This window comes from Brassica napus, chromosome C9 (assembly GCF_020379485.1).
Source record: "Brassica napus cultivar Da-Ae chromosome C9, Da-Ae, whole genome shotgun sequence".
NCBI lineage: Eukaryota > Viridiplantae > Streptophyta > Magnoliopsida > Brassicales > Brassicaceae > Brassica > Brassica napus.
This window is the reverse complement of record NC_063452.1, coordinates 64491476-64512091: the sequence shown is the minus strand read 5'-3', so window position 1 is coordinate 64512091 and position 20616 is coordinate 64491476. Positions and strand designations below refer to the sequence as shown.

Here is a 20616-nt window from a genome sequence, read left to right as displayed (position 1 = left end):
TTTTGAATATGGAGTTGTTACTTTCTCTCAACGGCCTTATTTTTTTTTCCCCTTTTTAATGCATTCGCCTCCTATCTCTAAAGCCTATATTTTTCCAGTCAATGTTCTTCTTCTTCCCTGAAACTCTGTCGTTTTGAAGCTTCTGCCTTATATCAACTAGGGAACACACAATCCATAGAGAAGAAATGCGCATGAATGCTATATGGTAGCTTAAACAAGTAACTTGCATGATGAAAGCACTAGGGAACACACAAGTCTTTTATCTCCTAAACCCCACATTTCCGACATACATTACTGGCAAAACATGTCTCGACCCTATGGAATGCAATGCCAAAAGCATGTTTGATTCCGACACATATAATAATTGTTTTGTATGGCGCACACATTCACTCAGAATAATCATCATTATTATCACTATATTGATTAGCATCTTGTTCCGACCCGTGTTTCCAAGATCTGCCAAGGCCTTCTTCGTCCTCTAACCTTCTCATCTTGGAGCTCGACGCACCATTCCTAGAATTTGAATTAACCTACATCCAAAGAAGAGTTGTAGAATCTTCCACATACACTTCTTGTGTTGTAAAGGATTAAATGTTCGGATTTTACTGTTACCATTGAATCTTTATGTTCGATTATTGATACAGACGATCTGTTCCTTACAGTCACCCTTGAAGGTACTGGTAAGTGTTCAATCTCATCAAACGCTCTTCCTTCCCTGGCCCTTCTCTTCCTCATGTTCAGCCTAGTTGGTAGGGGCTGCCACATGCTCACTGGGTCAATCTCATATGGAACAACCGAATGTAACAAAAAGAGATGCAGGTATAGTTTAGAGAATACCAAATAGCTAGCGGTCCCATCCTCAAACGACACCAGGTATGTGTCACGCTCGTTTGGTTCCTTTGGTGGTATCTGTTATAGAACAGGTAATATTTTTTATTTCGATTAGCAACCAAAAACAATCAAATTTTACTCAAATGACATTGGGCTAAGGTACATACATCCCAGAGGTATTCGCGAACCCAAGTATAAGAGATATCCTCGTTTTCATCATGCATATCCTTAGACAACTGGCACAGAAACATATAAACAAGTTGATATAAAAAAAGCAGGTAGCATAAACAAATTGAGAAAAAAGCATGTCTACCTCGTCCAAGGAAGGAACCATGTACGCAAGAATTTTTTCGGGATTGCTATTGTCCGATCCAGCAATTACATAGCTTTTTAAAATGGCCTGTCAAGGATGAAGGTCCAGAGCTGAGGTCAATTTTACGCAGGGAAGGAAAGTGATATCGTTTTCGCATTAATCTCATTGAACATATTACTACGCAAGGAAGGAAAGTGATAACTGGACCAACCACAACACAAACTCACCCGTGATTCATGTTCATCACGAATTGAAGAGTCCAACTTGCCAAAAAACTCAGAATCAGCTGTAGGAGCACTATCAAAATTCGCTACCACAAACTGCTCCTCGTACCTGAGTCGAACATTAAAAAGGAAGATTGAAATAGATTAGCATATGCTACGAGTCCAGTGAAAACTATTACTGGTTTTCCATCCACTATAACTCTTGCAAAGAAACATTGGAACAGGACCAACGCCCCTCTTTAAGTACTATACAGTTAGACCTCAACAGGGAAAATAAAGAGGAACAAACCTATCGAAATATGGCAATAGTGGTAAAACTTCAACAGGCTGCAATTTTTTATTGGTGGCATGAACTGGTCGAGATTTGCAGGCCTCGAAGGATGCTTCAATATCCTTGATCTGTCTCTCTCTAAAAGACCAAGAAACAGGAACCCATTACACCAATAATTTTTATTCACTTTCTTTAGAGAAACACAAATACCACCACAAACCTATTGTTAAGATTTTGCAAGATGTCGACGCCTCCTTTCATCTCTCGCAGTTCTTTTGCTCTCTTCTCAGTTAGAGACTACACATAGTAAAACAAAGAAGTTTTGATACCGTCTTCACACTAAAAAAAACAAAGCAGAATATTCCAAGAACCAAGAGAGATTGATATACCTGTCTTGTGGATTCATTATTAATAGAAGAAATGTACTGCGTTTTGACGAGCCAGGAAACACCTTTATCGGTAGGTCTTTCTTTTCTCTTGATGCCTTCTTTCTTGATAGGGGTAACAGCATCATCATCACGCAACAGTTCTTCATCTTCAGGGGCAAGAGGCTGCCTCACTTTCGGTGGTCTGGAAAGAGCCAAGACAATAAGAATCTGAAGCAATCTATAAGATATTTTTGAGAGAGAGAGAGGGAGAGATCATTACTTGTAGACACTTAGGTCAAGAAGATCCAAGGGTATTCCAAGATCAGGCTCGGCGAAGATCTTTGGTTTCCATAACTTCTCCAGAGACGTGATGGTATACTTTGTGTATCTAATGGGATCAAAGAGCTAAATCAGATATAAGTAGAAACACAAATATGAATTAAAAGAGTAACATACTGATCTTTATCACGCTTGATGGTCATAAGCTTAAGCTGAGCAGTAGGATCAGGAAGCTCATTCCGGAACCTGGAAGAAGAAGAAGAAGATAATATCTTCAGCCAAGAAACAAGCAACAAAGAGAAAAGAGGGAGGAAGGAGAGTGACTGACTTGAGCTTGCAGATGAAGGTGGTTGGTTTCTTTAACCGATTCTCGACCCTATCGGCTGTGAGAAGAGGCGTAGGCTTCCTCTCCTCCGTGTGCCCCTTGGGAACCTGAGACTTGTGAGACGACGATTTCATCTGCTGCCTCTCTTTCTCTTTCTCTGCCTCCCTCTTCTTCCTTTGCCTCCTCTCCTCTTCCGGATTCTTACTATGCGGATGATGATGAGGCCTGTGGTGCTGCTTCGATGGAGGACGCTCCCGCGGCGGCTTGGAGGCCGCTTTGTGGCGGTCATTGGCCGCTTGGTTCCGAGGAGGATCCGGTACGGTAGGAGGAGGTGCTGACGGGGGAGGCGGAGGCGGAGGAGCTTGAAGCTGGTTGAATTGAGGAGGAGGATAGTGAGACGGCTGTTGATAGTAAGTATGAGGAGGATAAGCGTAAGGTTGATGCGACGGCGGTGGGGGAGGGACGGGAGGAGGTAACGACGGAGGAAGAGGTGGTGGGGGTGGGGGATTTTGAGGCGGCGGTGGGAGAGGAGACGGAGGAGGCGGCGGCCGGTACGACGCCATTCTTTTGGATCGGAGGTTTGTTAGATTTAGATCCTTAATAGCTCGAAAATTCGTGATGTATGAAAAAAAAAAAACCTTTTTTCTTTTGTTTGTCGACAGTATCTTAGGTCAAATAAGAAGGAGATGATAGGGAAAATTACAGTATGGTCCTTCATTAAATGAAAACAAAAGGAAATTATCCAAAATTAACATTGCAACCATATCGAACTTAACTTAATAAGGATTTGAATTCCTCAGCACACACAGCACTGGTTTCTCTGAAACGCTCACAAAGAGAAGAAAAGAACAAAGCTAAAATCTAAATCTCATACTCATACAAAAGTATTATCATGCACTAAAGGAATACATTGCGATGAACTTCGTCGCTTCTCTTAGCTTGTTTCCATTGCTGCTTTGTGATACTTGTCCAATTCAGCATCAAGATCCTCTGCAGATACCTTTTCATCACGGCCTCCTCTACCTCCCCTGCCTCCTCTACCACCTCGGAAATTACCACCGCCAAAACCACCACGAGGCCGCCCCATAAAACCACCTCTTCCTCTGTTGTATAACAACATATTTAATAAGACCAAAAGGGAAGTAATCACAACCTATCATAAATCTACAGTCTAACTAAAAGAGTCATTTCTTCAAGATAAACTTATTAACAGCACATCAGACATCTAAAATAGATAGTTTAAGAAAACATGTCCGAGAAGAGCACAAACCTGAAGTTTCCATTGAAGTTCCCATTGAAGCCTCCATTGTAGTTATCATTGAAGTTGCCAAGTATCCCATTCGAAGGAAAGGGAAACTGAACTGGAGCGAGAGGTGTAGTAGGCGTTGGAGCAGAAAGATTTGTTCCAACGATCTCAATCTTCATCAGCTTCCCATCCAATTGAACATTGTTGTAACGCTTGACAGCAGCCAAGGCATCACCACGCCGTGAAAAAACAACTTCAGCAGTACCCTGAAAGCATGGTTTGATCAGGACAAGCCGATCCGATAGCCAAAAAAAAAAAAAAAAAAAAAAAAGCTTATACCTTGGATCTTCCACTCTTATCATAGTGAAGACCATAACGCTTAAGGTCACCAACCTCTGAGAAGAGCTCCTACAAAAACAAACCCAGCTCAAGATTACTAACATTAACCTCAAAGCCACAATCTTTACTCAGACTAGAATAATAAAATGAGACCTTGATATCCTCGTTGGAGACACCATAGTCTAAATTGGAGATGTAGAGCTTCGTCCCAGTCTCGATTGAAGATCCTCCGACGACGCTTCCAAAGCCTCCAGACTGATGCCCAAAAGCCGCCGCCACACTCTCATCAGTAGCGAAAACGTCGTTTTGCCACATTGGGTCTTGCGCTTGCTGTTGTTGTAACGGCTGAAGAAGAAACGAAAACAGATCTCAACTTTAAAAGGAATGAATTCTCTGATGTGGAAGGAAGATGTTTAAGGAGATAAAACCAATCGCTGACCCTTGAATACGGCGCCGTTCTGTTCCCTGCTCTGTTAGAAAATCGTCGAGACGGACCGGAGCCACCGCCGAATCTACTAGAACCACCGTTGCCTCGCCCGCGAGATCCCGTGGGTTTTCGATTAGATTTGATGAGATCATCAAGTGACATATCCAAGCCACCTGCCATCTTCGCCGGAGATTTCTCTGCTTCCGATATGGAGAAGGGCAGCTAGGGTTTCGATGACTCGAGAGGAAAACAACACTCCGAGATAGAGAGAAGTAAGGCCTCGTAGATATTGTTATTTGCCGCAAAAATTTTACTTTTTTGCTTAATAGACCCTTCAATTCTTAATGGGCTATTGGAATCATATAAATTGACGGCCCATAGAGAGATAAAAATTGATGTACAATCTATTTGTAGATGCTTATGTTCTCCTATTTTACTGCCAATTTTATTTAATTCTGGTACCAAGTACGTATCATGTATTTTTAACTTTAATTTTTATTTTTCACTCACCGTAAAAATTATCAATCATTTCTTTATTTGGTTTTTAAAAAAAATTAGTTATATACACTATCAAAGAGAAACTTTCTATATCGACCAAGAAAAAATAAAAACAACACAACCTCTATATATTGATGTTTACATGTACAGAGAGATAAAAATCGATGTACAATCTATTGTTCTCCGAAAGTTTAGTATTTTACAGCCAATTGGTAGGTGTGTATGTATCCAATTGTATGTATCAAATATTTTTAACTTTAGTTTCTATTTTTCACCAAAAAAATTTTCAATCATTTCTTTATTTAGTTTTTAGATCAAAAATAATAGTCATATAAACTTTATTTTCTAAACAAAAAAATATATCATAGAAATATGTAATAAATTTTTAAATTAATTTCTACAATTTCATTAGATACACGTAGAATTTATACTCTAACCAAATATTTATTTTGTTTCGAATTCATTACATTCAATGTATATATTTTTGGATTTTAAAGCTATATATATTTCCACAAATGAATAAGCTATATATATTTTCACAATGTATATATTTTTGGATTTTAAAGCTATATATATTTTTCGATGCAGCATTCGGTTGCAACACTACAGAAGCTATGCACAAGATATCTCATGTACAAGGATAAGAACCCTGCTCTAGTTCCTTGCTGATTACTCAAGAGGAAAATAACACTACGAGAAATAAGGCCTCGTAGTTTTCGTATATATTGTTATTTGCACAAACTTTTATTGTTTTGCTAAATAGACCGTTCGTAATGGGCAACCTAGCATCCTACTTTGGGTTCGCTCTCGCTCGCTCAATGGCTAATGGCTTCCCATTTTACTGTAAGAACACGCAGAAGATTCACTCATTCCATCATTTCCTAAAATAATTCCATCATTAGATACACGGAGAATTTATACTCTAACCAAATATTTATTTTGTTTCGAATTCATTACATTCAATGTATATATTTTTGGATTTTAAAGCTATATATATTTCCACAAATGAATAAGCTATATATATTTTTCGATGCAGCATTCGGTTGCAACACTACAGAAGCTATGCACAAGATATCTCATGTACAAGGATAAGAACCCTGCTCTAGTTCCTTGCTGATTACTCAAGAGGAAAATAACACTACGAGAAATAAGGCCTCGTAGTTTTCGTATATATTGTTATTTGCACAAACTTTTATTGTTTTGCTAAATAGACCGTTCGTAATGGGCAACCTAGCATCCTACTTTGGGTTCGCTCTCGCTCGCTCAATGGCTAATGGCTTCCCATTTTACTGTAAGAACACGCAGAAGATTCACTCATTCCATCATTTCCTAAAATAATTCCCCCCCCCCCCCCCCCCCACCCCCCGGACCTAGTATGGGCAGTGGGCTATAAATCGGGGAGAATTACGATACATGCCACGCTTACTTTTAGCTAAATCGACATTTGACTACTTAATGGCCTAATGAATCATAAATATCAATGGCCCCATACTCCTTCCCTTGAGACTCTATCCAACGTACGTTCCTTGCCCATTTTCTCCAGCCATTGTCAAAGACCTCTAGATTCTAGTTAAATATGTGCACAAGCCATGTGTCACACGAATTCCCTGTATGGGCAACCGTGTTGTGAATGAATATATCAGTACGTACATACAGATTAATGTGCATTGGCAAACAATCCATATCTGAATTCTATCTCTTTTTTAAAATATATATATATATATATATATGTCAATTCTATATTGATCAAGAAAACGATGTGTGATTTAATTTAACAAGAATCCATCTATATCTAGGTCTGAGAAGCCGTAATCACCATAATGTAATTTTATCTCTTATCTGAATTCAAATGAGAAGGCTTCAACGATGTTAATACGAAACACTAAACTATATCTTTTGAGTTTGATCTGTTAACAAAATAATATTATTCTTTCTCAAAAAAATATAATAATATTATTAGTTGTATTTTCAAATAACAATAATGTAGTTAGTTGTAAATATAGAGTGTATTTACTAGCGGTTCACATGGTCACATCACTTCCCCATGCTACTAGCCGGACGTCATGTGCGGCTGTGCCTCTCGCCGCTGAGAAATAGTAAATGCCATCATTTTTCTATTTATATTCAACATCGTAATAGGTTGAGCTTTTGTCCGGAGGCTGAACTAGGCATGGACATTTGGGTCTTCGAGTCGGGTTCGGACCTGTTCATTTCGAATCTGTGTCCTTCGGGTCCTAAACATTTTGACCCAATAGATATTTAGGAATTTTCGATCCGGGTTCGGGTCGGTTCTTCTCGTATCCGAATCGGTTCAGATCTATAATTAAAATATCCATAAAATTCCGTAATTTTCCGGGTCCATATCGAATTTGGGTCGGGTTCGAATATTTATGAACTGAAAAAGACATGACATATTCAACTCAATCAAATTTAGTCAATATTTTTCATATATATTTAAAATTTTACAAAAAAACTTAAATGAAACTATTAATAATTAAAATAAAATATTTTATACTCTAAAATTTACTTATAAAAACTTCATATTACTTAAAAAATATTACAAAATAATAACAAATGTTGTTAACAAAAGATATTTCAATTAAATCATAGAATAATATATATGTATATATATATATATATATATATATATAATAGAACACAAAAAGCATAGTTTTGGATATACATGTTTTTTAATTGAGTACAAATCGGTTCTTATTGGATCGGGTCTATTCGAATCGTTTTTTTTGTTCGGATCTATTCGGATCGGTTCTTTTCGGTTCTGGTTCTTTCGGGGTAAAAAAAAAATTTAGACCCAAAAGATGCTTGTAATTTTCCGGTTCAGTTTCAGATTGAGTATTTTTGGATCGGTTCAGGGTCAGGTTTTCGGGTCCAGGTTAAAATGTCCATACCTAGGCTGAACAATAGTAAACGCCAACGTTTTATGGAGTATATATTTACTGAAACAGTAAATTAGTTTAGTTATTAACTAAGCTGTTAGGTTTATCGTTGCAGGCCATACAAAATACTTTTTGTTGTTAACCGTTTCGTTTTCTTTTTAATTCTAAAAATTGCGAGTAGAGTATTATTCAAGTTGGTGAAAAAAAGGTTTTGGTTTTAGAAAGTTTAGAAAAAAAAAAGTTATAACTTGACCAAAAAAAAAAAAAAGTTATAACTACAATTATAAGAAATGGCTATGCTGACTTTGTGTGAGATTGTATAAAAGTTCGAACAAGTTAAAATCTTAATAGCATGACAAGCGTGGTGAACTTATGTGTCACCTAAATATTGGTTTAGTACACAACAAATCAATTGTTAAAATATCAAACTTCTTATATTAATCTAAAATTATTAACTTAACGTCCTTTGGTACAAGAAAAAATAAAGCTCTCAACTATCAGTACAAGCTGTTCAATTATCTGTTATACATATATCATAGATATCGAATTTAAATATCTATATTGCAAATGATATTAATAATATGACACTAATCTCGGTTGTGGTGTAAATCTACCATCTAACTATAAAAAATCCCGCCAATTGGGGCAATGTAGGGGCAATGTAATTAATTACATCTAGCGTGTCATTTTCAGGCTTTCAGCAATCAATTTTGGAAGGCAAGAAAAAGCTAATAAATCCAAATCTCTTAGATGGGTTCTCTGAACTTGAAACGGGAAGTGAAAGGAACACATCTATGAGCACGGGCTATGAATTAAATAATACATTCTATATGGGTGATTTATCTTAGAGCATTACAACTGAGAGTTCTCCGGGTGGATATTTTATCGGAATATAAGAAATCCACCCTAAGAACTCTTTATTATACATGCTCTTAGTGTATAGCTTTCTCTTTAACAGTTTAACCGCCGGTCCAAACAAAATTTAAACGACTTAAATATGCTTAGGTAAAGTTGGATTAAAGTTGATGACTAGAATGTTATAGGCCAAAGTTCATACATTCTCATAAATCTTGAGTCATATCATGTTATATAGATTCATCTCAAATGTCAACTAGTCATAAATCAGGTTTTGTTTTAGATTTTCTAACAACCATTTAATGAAATTTAATGGTTTTCTCTTTCTGAGATTTGTTCACTTGGATAAATTTTGTAATTTTGTTAAACTACAATATTGTTTAACATGGTTTTGTTTTTTCTCATACTGTTATATTAAAAAAGAAGGTATGGTGTAGGTTTGCAATAAACAAAAATGTGTATATGAAAAACATAGTATTTTTTAATTTGATAATTCTCAGTTGTGATTTTTAATAGTTGTAGTTTTTTCGTTTGAACTGAACTCATTGCTTCAGTTGCATAACCTCGCCAATTGTTTTGTAAGATGTTAAAAATAATTATTAAACTAAACTAACTTCCCTACAATAATTAGGAGGGAATCGGGTAAGTGGTAACACATTCACGGGAATCACGTGAAGAAAGAAGGATGTCAAGTAGCTGCACACTTGTATTGTGTATCAGTAATAAGAAACCAACGGCTTCTCACCAAACACTCATTAATAATTAGGTTAACCCTATTTAAATTCAACATATAGTACTTCAACAGTTAGCACTTAGCACCTTAATAACCCCCAAAATTTTGGGATTTACGTTACTTAGATTATGTTCAGTTATGGTTACCCGATAAATTAAATCCTGTTGTTGTAGCTTTAGAAGGACGAGGGGATACTAAAACCTAAAAAGAAGTGGACACTACTACTAAAACTTGTGCAAATGACGAGGTATAACTTGTTTGATATTTTTAAAAATATCATTGTAACGAAAAATGTGTATAATTTTTTTAATGTTTTCAAATAGACTGGTTCAATAGAGAGGAAAAAATTGCCGTTGTGTCGGCAAATTAAAACCCAATGGCAGGGGTTGAAAATGACTAAAAGTATAGGCATTAACCACGACTTATTGAGAAGTAGACATGTTTAATTGGACCACGGCAAGTTTTCTCTCCCTCGAAAGAGATATGAACAAACAGTTTTTTTAATGAATTATGAACAAACAGTTTCTTAATTTGATCTACAATTTATATGTATGCACCGAGGGCCGGCTTAACATTGTTATGAGTCGTAAGGCAAAAAAAAATTTTAACTCTAAAATTTATATTCAGATAATGTTTAAAATATTTTTAAAATTTAATCAGTAATATTTTGTATATTTTGTGATGAAAATAAAACTATATGCATATCAAATATTTTTGGACAATTTTTAATTTTATTTATTATATTTATAATTTTTTTATATAAAAATATAATTTTTTTAAAAAGATTAGATCTCTTAACTATTAAGATACAGGGGACACAGGCTTAGGTCCGGGACGATCGCACCGTTTTCCCCCCTCCTCAGCGGGCCCTGCACTCACTGTCCATCGCCAGAAAAAAACATCATACGATTGAAATACATATACATATGAAAAGTAAATACACATTATCTGTATTTGTGTGAAAATAGGTATGACTCTGATACTGTGTATTTACTATTCATAGATCCATTCACATAATAGTGTCCATGAAACTAGAAGACACCAAAAAGGCATTAATGATAGTTTCGCCACTTATATATATATATATATATATATATATATATATATATGTGTGTGTGTGATTCTCCCATAGTACCATATTATTCTCTAACTTCACTCTTCCTTCTTGGTCTGTCTCTCTCACTCTCTCTCATATTGGTTCTTGAGAGACGTCCGTGGACCTAAAAAAAATAAAGAGGCCAATCTAGTAAAAATGGGATTATATTCTCTAATCACAGGGGTAAGAGGACCAAGTGGGTTTGGTTCAGCTTCAACTGCTGAAGAGGTTACTCGATGGATTGATGCAACTCATCTCACTGCAATTATCACAGGTACATACATATATATACTCGTACTATAAGTTGATTGTGTTTAGCTATCAATGAAACAATTTAGATTACAGTTATGATACCATAACATCATTAATCATTTTCACTAGATACATTTTGTGGTTTTTCCGGTTACCAAATTCGTTTGATTTAGGTTTTTTTTTTATATTGTTATATTTGTTGGTCATATGATCATATCATAGAGGAGGGGCAGATGTTGTCATAAACGCCAAACTAAGTCAATGCCGTCGTAGCTATATTATTGCTAACATAAAATGTAAAATTGTTTAAACAGAAATTATATTAACTTGACGTGTGATTACCATTGTAAAAGGAGGGACAGGAGGAATAGGGATGGAGACAGCAAGGGTAATGGCAAAGAGAGGTGCTCATGTGGTGATTGGTGCCCGAAACATGGGAGCTGCAGAAAACGCCAAAACTGAGATTCTCAGACAAAACGCAAACGCACGTGTCACACTGCTCCACTTAGATCTCTCTTCCTTCAGATCCATCAAAGCCTTTGTTCGTGACTTTCATGCCCTCCATCTTCCTCTCAATATCCTCATGTACTTCTCTTCTTCTCTCTCTTTCTCTCACCCTTTAAATGCATTTTGACGGCCATTTTTAGCGTTTGGATCATTGCTTTTACGTTATATTGGTATTGAATGGTTGAACGTCAGTCAAATAAAGCTTAACTAACATCATCCAACATTTAGCCTTTTTTTTAGTTTTGATATTATGAACAGACAACGTCCCAAACTATTGTAATGTTATTAATGTTACCATCTATTTTTAACTGCTACTAATATTTTTCACGTTACTATTTTAACGTAATACCATTTAACTGCTATTAAGTTTACTATTCCAGTGTGGTACCTACCACATGAGAACCACAATTAATCCCAGTCCCAGAACCTAAGGACATCATTAACCCCGGTCTCTTAGCCGGGGTTCTTAACTTATGATTTGACATTTTTTATTTTTTTACATTTTTCGGCTAAGAGACAGCTCTTATATCTCTTATTTAAGAGACAATTCTTAACTTTTCTTTGTTAAAATCTAAGAAAAGCTAAGAACGTCTCTTAGCCGAAGCTAAGAACGTCTCTTAGCTCGTTTTTAGCCGAGCTAAGAGACCTCAATTAAAAGACTCTGGTTAATGATGGTTTTAGCAGTGTCTATGACGAAATTGATATATACATTTATAACTTCTTCCAAGGAAAATGATTTTAAAAATAATTTTTTTTTTTACTTATGGATACCTGTTAATATTGATATACATAGCACAAGTTTATCAGTGGAAGTATGAAACTGTATAAATAGCCTCTATATGGATATAAATTAATGTACAAAAATGGTGTCTGCAGAAACAATGCAGGAGTTATGTTCTGTCCATACCAACTCTCTGAAGATGGAATCGAACTGCAGTTTGCTACAAATCACATTGGTAATTGTCCTTTTTCTATGTCTATATATAAAGTTAAAAAGCTTTTTTTTTTTTGGAACACACAAGCTTTTAGTTTTGTAATTAAAAAAACGTAAAAACTGAAACATCTTGGTCAGCTAAAAGATTGAAAAGTTAATTGTTGATGTTTATACAATGTAGGTCATTTTCTGTTGACAAACTTGCTCTTAGACACAATGAAGAACACTGCTAAAACCAGTGGTGTTGAAGGAAGAATTTTGAACCTATCATCTATAGCTCATATTTATACTTACCAAGAAGGAATCCAATTCAACAGCATCAATGACATTTGCAGGTAAATTCTTTAGTTTTTCCAAAACTTAGATTAATCTTGCAATTTGCAGCGTTTAAAACCTTTATTATCTTTCACACTGTATATCTTATATAACCATCTCGTTCTGTTTTCCAGTTACTCGGATAAAAAAGCTTACGGACAATCGAAACTAGCCAATATATTGCACGCAAATGAGCTCTCGCGTCAACTTCAGGTTGCCTTCACACACATGAACAATACATCTAAGTAAATAATAAACGAAGAAACAAACTCAAAATCAGATTTTGTCTTGGTTAGTTACTTGGAAGAACAAAAGAACTGATCAAAATGTTTTTTGGGGACATTGTTTTGTTTGGTAGGAAAAGGGAGTGAACATAACAGTGAATTCAGTTCACCCAGGCCTCATCCTCACCAATCTCTTCCAACACACTGCTGTTTTAATGAGTAAACTTTCTTTCTCTGTTTTTTCTCTAGATAATATCCTTTTTTATTTATTCTAACGTCCATGTTTTCACAGGGTTTTTGAAGTTCTTCAGCTTCTACTTGTGGAAAAATAGACCTCAGGTACTACAATACTAATAAAATCCTTAGAAAATTCAAGATATAATCGTATGACATTAATGCTACTAAACATCACGTACTTAAAATGTGGGAAATAAAAGACAAAGACTATGAGTATGACATTTTTGATACTCCATGTTATTCTGTCAGGGAGCAGCTACAACATGTTATGTTGCTCTGCACCCAAGTCTGAAGGAGGTAACTGGAAAGTACTTTGCAGATTGCAATGAAGTGACTCCAAGCAAACTTGCTAGAGATGAGACTTTGGCACAAAAACTTTGGGATTTCAGCGTTAAGCTCATCAACTCTGTCTCCAAAAAGTTAAAGAATTAATACGAAGAATCTCTTGTTGTCGCTTAAGAGTTAAGAGTGAAATGTGTGAGATATACCTTCGAAGTTACTGTTTCTCCGGTTACTTCCGAAAGCCCGATTGGGATGATAATTAATGAATATTTTTATTTTTTTTAAATGTGTGAGATATGAATGTGATGTATTGTTTTTAAAAAAAAAGATGTTATCGAGTGATGTGTTATTTTTAAAACTATTAATCTGTAGTTTCTGTTACCGTAGCATTCCTATTAACCATCCACTAAGAAAGCAACCATGGAACGTGAAGCGAACCTGATTCGGTTTATTTTGTTCGGTCCAGTCTAGAAGTCGGTTTATAGCAAACCAACTCAAATGATATGATGTGCTTTTAGTGACATCCTGTAACGGTATTAGTTGGGCCATACTATCTGATTCGGTTTATTTAACACATTAACACTTGTTTTCAGCAACGTGATCAATCGTTATAAGACTAGCGACCAAAACCACTGGCCACATGTTATTTGTTCGTGAACGCATTATTGTCAATAATATGTTTCTGAATCATATCGATGAAGCAGTATTATCGAGATGTTTATTGTCGATATTATGTTTGATAAAACATATTTTGCTAATCAGCTAGACTAGATATAATGAAAACAGAGATGAACTAAAGAAACACATGTAAAACCCGTCCGCGTACATGCGCATAAATTTACCTAGTCAAAATTACTGCTTTTATGTAATGAAATTGTTCAAAAACAAAACTATTTTTATTCACAAAAAATATATTTATTTATACCATGCACTTTGCTCTCTTTTCTTTACGATTGTGTTCTCTTGCCTCTTGGTTCCTTAGAGCATGTTTATTGGTAAAACTCATTTGTGTCTCTTAGGTGGGTTGTAATGATTTTTTAATCACTAAAATTAAGATAAGAGACTTTGTTAAGAGACAAGTAATTATAGTGGTTTATTGGTGATATCTTAATTAAGGTTCTTAACAATAAAAAAAAAATTAAATTTTTTTATAAACATTAAATTTGAAACAAAGATTAAATTTATTTATTGAACAAAACAAAGTCAAACTTAACATTTTAAACATAGATATTAAAATAGAAACATAAAAACATAAAAAAACTTAGTATGGAAACAAACGATAATAATTTCGTGATATGTTGGAGTGTCGCTGAAATAATCATTCCATAACCGGAGATGGCCTTCTTCACGATTTCGTTCGATAAAAACTCGTTTTTTTCTTCTCTTTCTTTCATCTTCTTGATCACCATGATCAATGAACAGATTTTCAAATGTTTGATCAAAATGTTGATCAAAATATTGATCGAAAGTTTGATCAATTGACTCTCCAAAAGTATTATGAGAAGAAGATGCCATATATGTTTTAGACTTTGTGAATAAATGAAGAACAAGAGGAGAATGGGAAAGAAACTTTGTGAATACAAGAATAGAATGGGAAAGAAACTTTGTGATTTAAGAAGAAGAGGAGAAATCTCAATCTTTTTTGAAGAAGAAATTTCAAATGAAAATTCATAAAACCATATATTTGTGGTCTGTGATTGAAGAAGAAATCTCAAATGAAAGAACCCGAAAAATAAAGTGAAAAAAGAGAGATGAAGTTTGATACACACGGAGTAGAGAAGAAGACTATGATGTTTTATAAAGAGAGATGATGACTGATGCTTTCATTACAACAAACGGTCTGTGATACAACAAAACAAGATCAAAAGGTTTGATACACACGTGATACAACAAAACCAAGTCCACTACAAAACAAGCAGCAGACTACAAGAGCTGACCACAAAATTACAAGAGCCCTACCACAAAACTACAAGAGCCTGACCACAAAATTACAAGAGCCTGGCCACAAAACTACAAGAGCTGACCACAAAACTACTAGAGCCTGATCACAAAACTACAAGAGCTGACCAGAAGAAAAGTTTTACCTGAAAGATTTGTGGTGACCAAACACCTGAGCCATTCCCATTAATAGAGCCCTTCTCGGACTCACTCTTTTGATGGTCTCCAGTGTCTGCAGAACATCAGTACGCATACATCAATAAACCCATAAGCTCACTTTTAAAATATTCAAACAAAAGTATATCATCAGAAAAATAAATAAAGAAGAAGCAAACCTTAACGATTTGGTCCTGCTTCAGTACTAGTAGAATCAGAGTTGCATTCTTAATCTTGGCAACAACAACTGCATTACAGAACTACAAAAAGAAAAAGAAGCCATAACTCATATTGATCCATGATAGGGCAGCGAAAGGAGAGAACATCTGAAAAAAAAAACAAAGTTAAAGTGAGATTTGCTACTAAGCTGACACAAAGACAAAACAAACCATTCTCTAATATACCAGAGACTCCACCAATGCGCCGCTCAGTGCAAGGCTTCCAAGAGCTGGAGTGACGCAGCTCCGCCATTGTTCCTCGCCAAAACAAACCACTATCGGTTCTTTCTTCCTTCTTCTCAATCTCTGTGGTTCTTACTTGCCATGTGAGGGAAGAGCTTGAAGGAGAGTACCGAACACGAAGACAACAAAACAAATGAAAAAGAATCAGAGGATTTCTATATTAAACTAATATATATGATTTTCATGGAATGGAATTTTTTTCATTGACTCAATCAATAAACGAAATGATCAAATGAGTGAATAAGCTCTCTATCAGAAACGAGAATTAACAGACTAAACAAGTGATGCGAACAAGAAGGAACACAATCTGAAACATGCAAAATTGAGGATTTCAAAAATAAAATCTAGATTTTGGAGCTTTACCTTTCGATTTAACTTGGCGCCGACCGAGGAGTTTGTTTGTAAAGGAGAGCCACCGATTTCCTCCGTCGAGGAGAGCCACAGAGATTCTCCGACGCTCATAGCCACCGAGATTCTTCTACGAGCAACGCCACCGAGGTTCTTCGTCGAGGAGAGCCACGGAAATTGGTCGTCGACGAAACTCTCCGACGATTTTTCGGTTACGAAAGCCACAGACGAGATTCTTCCACGGTGAGAGCACCGAGACTCTTTCTCGCGGAATCCACCGTCTTCTTCGTCGCCTTCATCTTTTGTTTTTCTCTCAAAATCACACCTCCAATACTGTACCAACACGTGGCCCACAAGAGGCGTTGCTTCCACCCCTATTTAGAATACGTCCCTTAAGTTAATGGCAATTTATCTTTTCTTTTAATTGCTAATTTCCTTAACAAACCCATCTAAGAGACCCCAATGCACATGCTCTTACATTCCTCGTTTTCCTTAAAGTTGTTTTTAATTTTGAATCAAAAGAAAGGTCAAATGCGACTTCGGTCAATATATACCAAACTTATAGTCGGGAAAAAAATCAATAGACGTTCAAAAGAAAGTGCCCGACGGAGATATCAATTAGCATGCTGTCATTTGCAGTTCATTTTGTATAATTTATAAAATTTAAACAATACATATATAATAAAATTTATAATCAGCTCGGAAATTAAAATTTATGTTGACTATTTGCTTAAATGGACAAAATAAAATAGAGAAAAAGAAAAAAATAGCATTAAATCAAGTTTTTGTTCCCCAAACTAGCACTCAAAGTCAAAAGTCACAAAAATAGCATTTAATGTTTTATCAAAAGTCACAAACTTAGGGTTTAGAGTTAAAGGGTGGGGTTTAGGATTTAGGGTTTAGGGTTTAGGGTTTACGTTTAGGGTTTAGGGTTTAGAATTTAGGGTTTAGGGTTTAGAGTTTAGAGTTTAGGGTTTAGAGTTTAGGGTTTAGGGTTTAGGATTTAGGGTTTAGAGTTTAGGGTTTAGGGTTTAAAATCGAGAAATGAGGTTTTGGGGATAAGATATAAACTTAGAAAGGTGTTATTTTGGTCATTTTAGTTTTTGAGTGCTATTTTTGTGATATAAACTTAGAAATGTGTTATTTTGGACATTTGCCCAGTAAAATATGTAATTAGTGCTTTAAAATACATCTCAAGTCAGAAAGAAGGCGAAAAAGGAAGAAGATCATCTATCTTTCTTTCGTTTGCTTCTGGTCAAACTACATTTCATTACTAAAAAGGGAAGAAGATCATCTATACATAAGAAATAAGCAAATACTACTCTTTGAATAGATTTAATATACTAACAAAATTCTGTATTTATTATTGAGTTTTGCGTCTAGTTGATACTCCCCCGTTTCATTTTAATTATCGTTCTAGGTTTATTCACACAGATTAATAAAACATACTCCCTCCGGTTTTTTATATTTGACGTTTTAGAGAAATTTTTTTTATTCCAAATTATTTGACGTTTTCATTTTTCTATATAAAATTTATTACTAATTAATGATAGATGACCAATGATATTATAGTTTCTATTTTATTATTGGTTAAATTGTAGTTGGATAAACAATTAATAATGTTTTTGTTTAAAAAATTAAATGTTTCTTAATTTATGTGTACAATCCTAAAGCATCAAATATAAAAAAAAATAGAGGGAGTATGATTTTGTATATTTCCAAAATAAAAAACACAATTACCTATACACCTAACCATATTTCAACTAATAGAAAAATAAAATAGAGAATCTTAATAATAAATTTTGCATTGAAATTATAAAACGACACTTCTTTTGAAACGAAATTTTTTCTCCAAAAAACCAATTAAATTGAAACGTAGAGAATATATTTTATATAATTGTTATCCATACATAAGAAATAAGCAAATGCTACTCTTTGAATAGATTTAATATACTAACAAAATTCTGTATTTATTATTGAGTTTTGCGTCTAGTTGATATATTTTAATATAATTGTTTCCGGACTCAAAGCCTTTTCATATTTCAATGTAGAAAGACCCACGAATCGCGGTCAATGTCAACTATAGCTTGTAAGATTCAGATAAAATTTTCAAAATGTTGTAATTTCTTAACATTTACACGAAAAAGGCAATTCTGAATCATAGTTTTACACTTTTACTACAGTAAATTTTGCTTGTCATGGTTTAGAAATCATCAGAAGTATGTTATAAACTTATAAGTTTTCCCCTGTATTATTCATTCAACACCAGCAGAAGTCCAAAATCATATAACATATGTAAATACGAAAGTACGATCGATTCGTTATCATTTAAGTTATTAAATAAAGACAAATCTGATCATTAAGCGAGAGCTTTAAAAGAAGACAGAAGAAGAACAACAAAATGGCTTATATTTTAAATTAAAACAAAGGATAATCTGATATCAATTAGAAGAGGCGTTCCCTTCCTTGCTAACATTGCCGTCATTGCTGTGACGGTTTGCCGGAGGAGCTGCCGGAGATGGCGGAGGGATCTGATGGCGTGGTGGCTGAGAAGGGATAGAGGATGGAGGATTTGCTGTGAGAGAGATGTCTGAGAGATCCTCGAGAGAGATCGGAAAAACGGTCTGAGAAGGTCTTCTCTGGTGACGGCTTGGTCTCTCCGACATTGTGAGTTGCAGATTCAGACAAGATGGATAGGGAGCAGAGAAAGTGATAGAGAGAAAGAGTTTGATTTGTTTTGAGTGATGAGATCGAGATAGTGAGTTTATATAGGGAGGGTGAAAACACATAGGGTTTGGTAGACGGTGATTATCCGAATTGAGCGCATGTAATGGTAAATTCTTTTATTTAAATAATGGTGAATTTATAATTTTTTACTATTATAAAAAGTATGAATTAAATGAAATATGGAAACTCTTTGCAAAGTAGAAAGATATTCGATACTGCATTTGAAGTAAGTGCTTATCAGAGTTGAGGAAGAATTCGTTTTAAAAACTCTTTCCAAAGTACCACCATTGGTTCTAAGTATTTAGTAATTATCTCCATTGTTTTCATAGTTTTATGTGCATGGTCAAATGATTCAGATCCGAAGTTATGAATAGTAAACATCTCCAACAAGTCAAAATACAAGTTACCTAAAAAAGTCTGACTTTACTTAGGCAAATGTTTAACTAAGATTTGACCATAAAATTATACGTGTTTTAGGTAAATAAGTTGTAATCATGTATCCATTAGATACACGAGTCCACACGGCGTGGGAGATAGATACATGGTTAGTTGTATCTGAATAGTAGTAATTCTGCAGTATCTTATTGGTGAAAAAAGTAATTACTACAATTGATTGTAATCTTCTCCAATAACCATCAAAGTTCATTGCATTTAGTGGTAGCCGATAAGTTCACTGCATTTACTGAGAACATGTGACATGTAAAAAAGAAAGGTCTGACAGATATTAAAAACTCCCGATAAGATTTTTGAACATTAAATTGAGAACCCTCAATTATTTTATGATTGTAATAACTTTTCTTTTTCCTGCCTAGAGGACAAACATTTCTCCCCCATGTGGGGAGATGTCAGTCTCATTGGAAGTAAATGTTGTTACAAGTCCCATAGAGCCATACAGACACGTATGCAAATACGTATGCTGATTAAAAAATTTGAGTTGTTTTTCTTTTAAATGATCTAAAGAAGTTACAGGACATATTGTTTTATATAAACATATAAATTTGCATGTTACAACATAGTATAAATTATAAGTTGTAGATGATTCAAACAAAAATGGGAACCTATACACAGAGGGTAAAGGGGTAAAAGACAAACACAGAGTTATGGACACTGCTAATTATAGATGAACGTGGAAGTTCGCTGGATCTCTAGCAACTTCAATTTCGTTGTGCTACTGCACTGGAGTCTGTAAACGTGAAAATTGTTTAGGCCCATAGATATGAACCTAGTATTGGGCCTTACGACTCTGTAATATATTGGGCCTTGCGACTCTGTAAACGTGAAAATTGTTTAGGCCCATAGATATGACCAACGTTTTTTTTAACACTTGAAATTCATTGATTGTTTCTCAAAGGATTACAAACTAAAATTGAACCACAAAAAGAGTACAATGATCTTTTCCAATCCTAATACATAAATTGAAAATTTACCAAGACATTGCTAATACCATGCTAAGAATAATCCAAGCTTTTCTAAAGATCGTCAAGAGGAATTCATGCACAACAAACTGTGAAGACGGACAGCAACACAGATGAC

At 35.0% G+C, this 20616-nt stretch overlaps 4 protein-coding genes and 1 long non-coding RNA gene across 5 annotated transcripts; 1 reads left to right on the top strand and 4 right to left on the bottom strand.

Annotated features, from left to right (window-relative positions):
- Positions 1–203: 203 nt before the first annotated feature.
- Positions 204–3277, bottom strand: LOC106384513 (protein PAF1 homolog). The gene is made up of 12 exons (XM_048768405.1): positions 2615–3277; positions 2464–2532; positions 2288–2395; positions 2029–2209; positions 1860–1936; positions 1658–1777; positions 1372–1477; positions 1145–1231; positions 999–1067; positions 838–909; positions 613–756; positions 204–530 (listed from the first exon to the last, which is right to left on the bottom strand). The coding sequence occupies exons 1-12, from the start codon at positions 3172–3174 to the stop codon at positions 387–389; spliced, it is 1737 nt and encodes a 578-aa protein (XP_048624362.1). The 5' UTR covers positions 3175–3277; the 3' UTR covers positions 204–386.
- A 21-nt stretch (positions 3278–3298) lies between these two features.
- Positions 3299–4928, bottom strand: LOC106389530 (THO complex subunit 4B). The gene is made up of 5 exons (XM_048768406.1): positions 4636–4928; positions 4350–4541; positions 4197–4265; positions 3882–4123; positions 3299–3714 (listed from the first exon to the last, which is right to left on the bottom strand). The coding sequence occupies exons 1-5, from the start codon at positions 4801–4803 to the stop codon at positions 3546–3548; spliced, it is 840 nt and encodes a 279-aa protein (XP_048624363.1). The 5' UTR covers positions 4804–4928; the 3' UTR covers positions 3299–3545.
- Positions 4929–10716: 5788 nt separating this feature from the next.
- On the top strand, positions 10717–13814 carry LOC106389529 (short-chain dehydrogenase TIC 32 A, chloroplastic-like). The gene is made up of 8 exons (XM_048768404.1): positions 10717–10976; positions 11308–11539; positions 12338–12417; positions 12577–12730; positions 12845–12923; positions 13069–13153; positions 13227–13273; positions 13421–13814. The coding sequence occupies exons 1-8, from the start codon at positions 10859–10861 to the stop codon at positions 13601–13603; spliced, it is 978 nt and encodes a 325-aa protein (XP_048624361.1). The 5' UTR covers positions 10717–10858; the 3' UTR covers positions 13604–13814.
- Positions 13815–15255: 1441 nt separating this feature from the next.
- On the bottom strand, positions 15256–17100 carry LOC106385948. The gene is made up of 4 exons (XR_007328555.1): positions 16372–17100; positions 15952–16103; positions 15727–15873; positions 15256–15623 (listed from the first exon to the last, which is right to left on the bottom strand). It is a non-coding gene; the product is annotated as an uncharacterized LOC106385948 (long non-coding RNA).
- A 1556-nt stretch (positions 17101–18656) lies between these two features.
- Positions 18657–19108, bottom strand: LOC106385947. Its single transcript, XM_013825845.3, has one exon. The coding sequence runs from the start codon at positions 19020–19022 to the stop codon at positions 18798–18800; it is 225 nt and encodes a 74-aa protein (XP_013681299.1). The 5' UTR covers positions 19023–19108; the 3' UTR covers positions 18657–18797.
- Positions 19109–20616: the final 1508 nt, after the last annotated feature.

What these genes read in the sequence shown, in the direction of transcription:
- LOC106384513 (XM_048768405.1), bottom strand. Translation starts at nt 3,174, where the DNA reads ATGGCGTCGTACCGGCCGCCGCCTCCTCCGTCTCCTCTCCCACCGCCG. An exon ending in CTATTGCCATATTTCGATAG is followed by an intron (nt 1,478 to 1,657) that starts GTTTGTTCCTCT and finishes TGTTCGACTCAG; the next exon opens with GTACGAGGAGCAGTTTGTGG. An exon ending in TCGAACATAAAGATTCAATG is followed by an intron (nt 531 to 612) that starts GTAACAGTAAAA and finishes CTTTGGATGTAG; the next exon opens with GTTAATTCAAATTCTAGGAA.
- LOC106389530 (XM_048768406.1), bottom strand. Translation starts at nt 4,803, where the DNA reads ATGGCAGGTGGCTTGGATATGTCACTTGATGATCTCATCAAATCTAAT. An exon ending in GAACGGCGCCGTATTCAAGG is followed by an intron (nt 4,542 to 4,635) that starts GTCAGCGATTGG and finishes TTTCTTCTTCAG; the next exon opens with CCGTTACAACAACAGCAAGC. An exon ending in AACTTCAATGGAAACTTCAG is followed by an intron (nt 3,715 to 3,881) that starts GTTTGTGCTCTT and finishes GTTATACAACAG; the next exon opens with AGGAAGAGGTGGTTTTATGG.
- LOC106389529 (XM_048768404.1), top strand. Translation starts at nt 10,859, where the DNA reads ATGGGATTATATTCTCTAATCACAGGGGTAAGAGGACCAAGTGGGTTT. An exon ending in TCTCACTGCAATTATCACAG is followed by an intron (nt 10,977 to 11,307) that starts GTACATACATAT and finishes CCATTGTAAAAG; the next exon opens with GAGGGACAGGAGGAATAGGG. An exon ending in AGCTCTCGCGTCAACTTCAG is followed by an intron (nt 12,924 to 13,068) that starts GTTGCCTTCACA and finishes TTTGTTTGGTAG; the next exon opens with GAAAAGGGAGTGAACATAAC.
- LOC106385947 (XM_013825845.3), bottom strand. Translation starts at nt 19,022, where the DNA reads ATGTCGGAGAGACCAAGCCGTCACCAGAGAAGACCTTCTCAGACCGTT.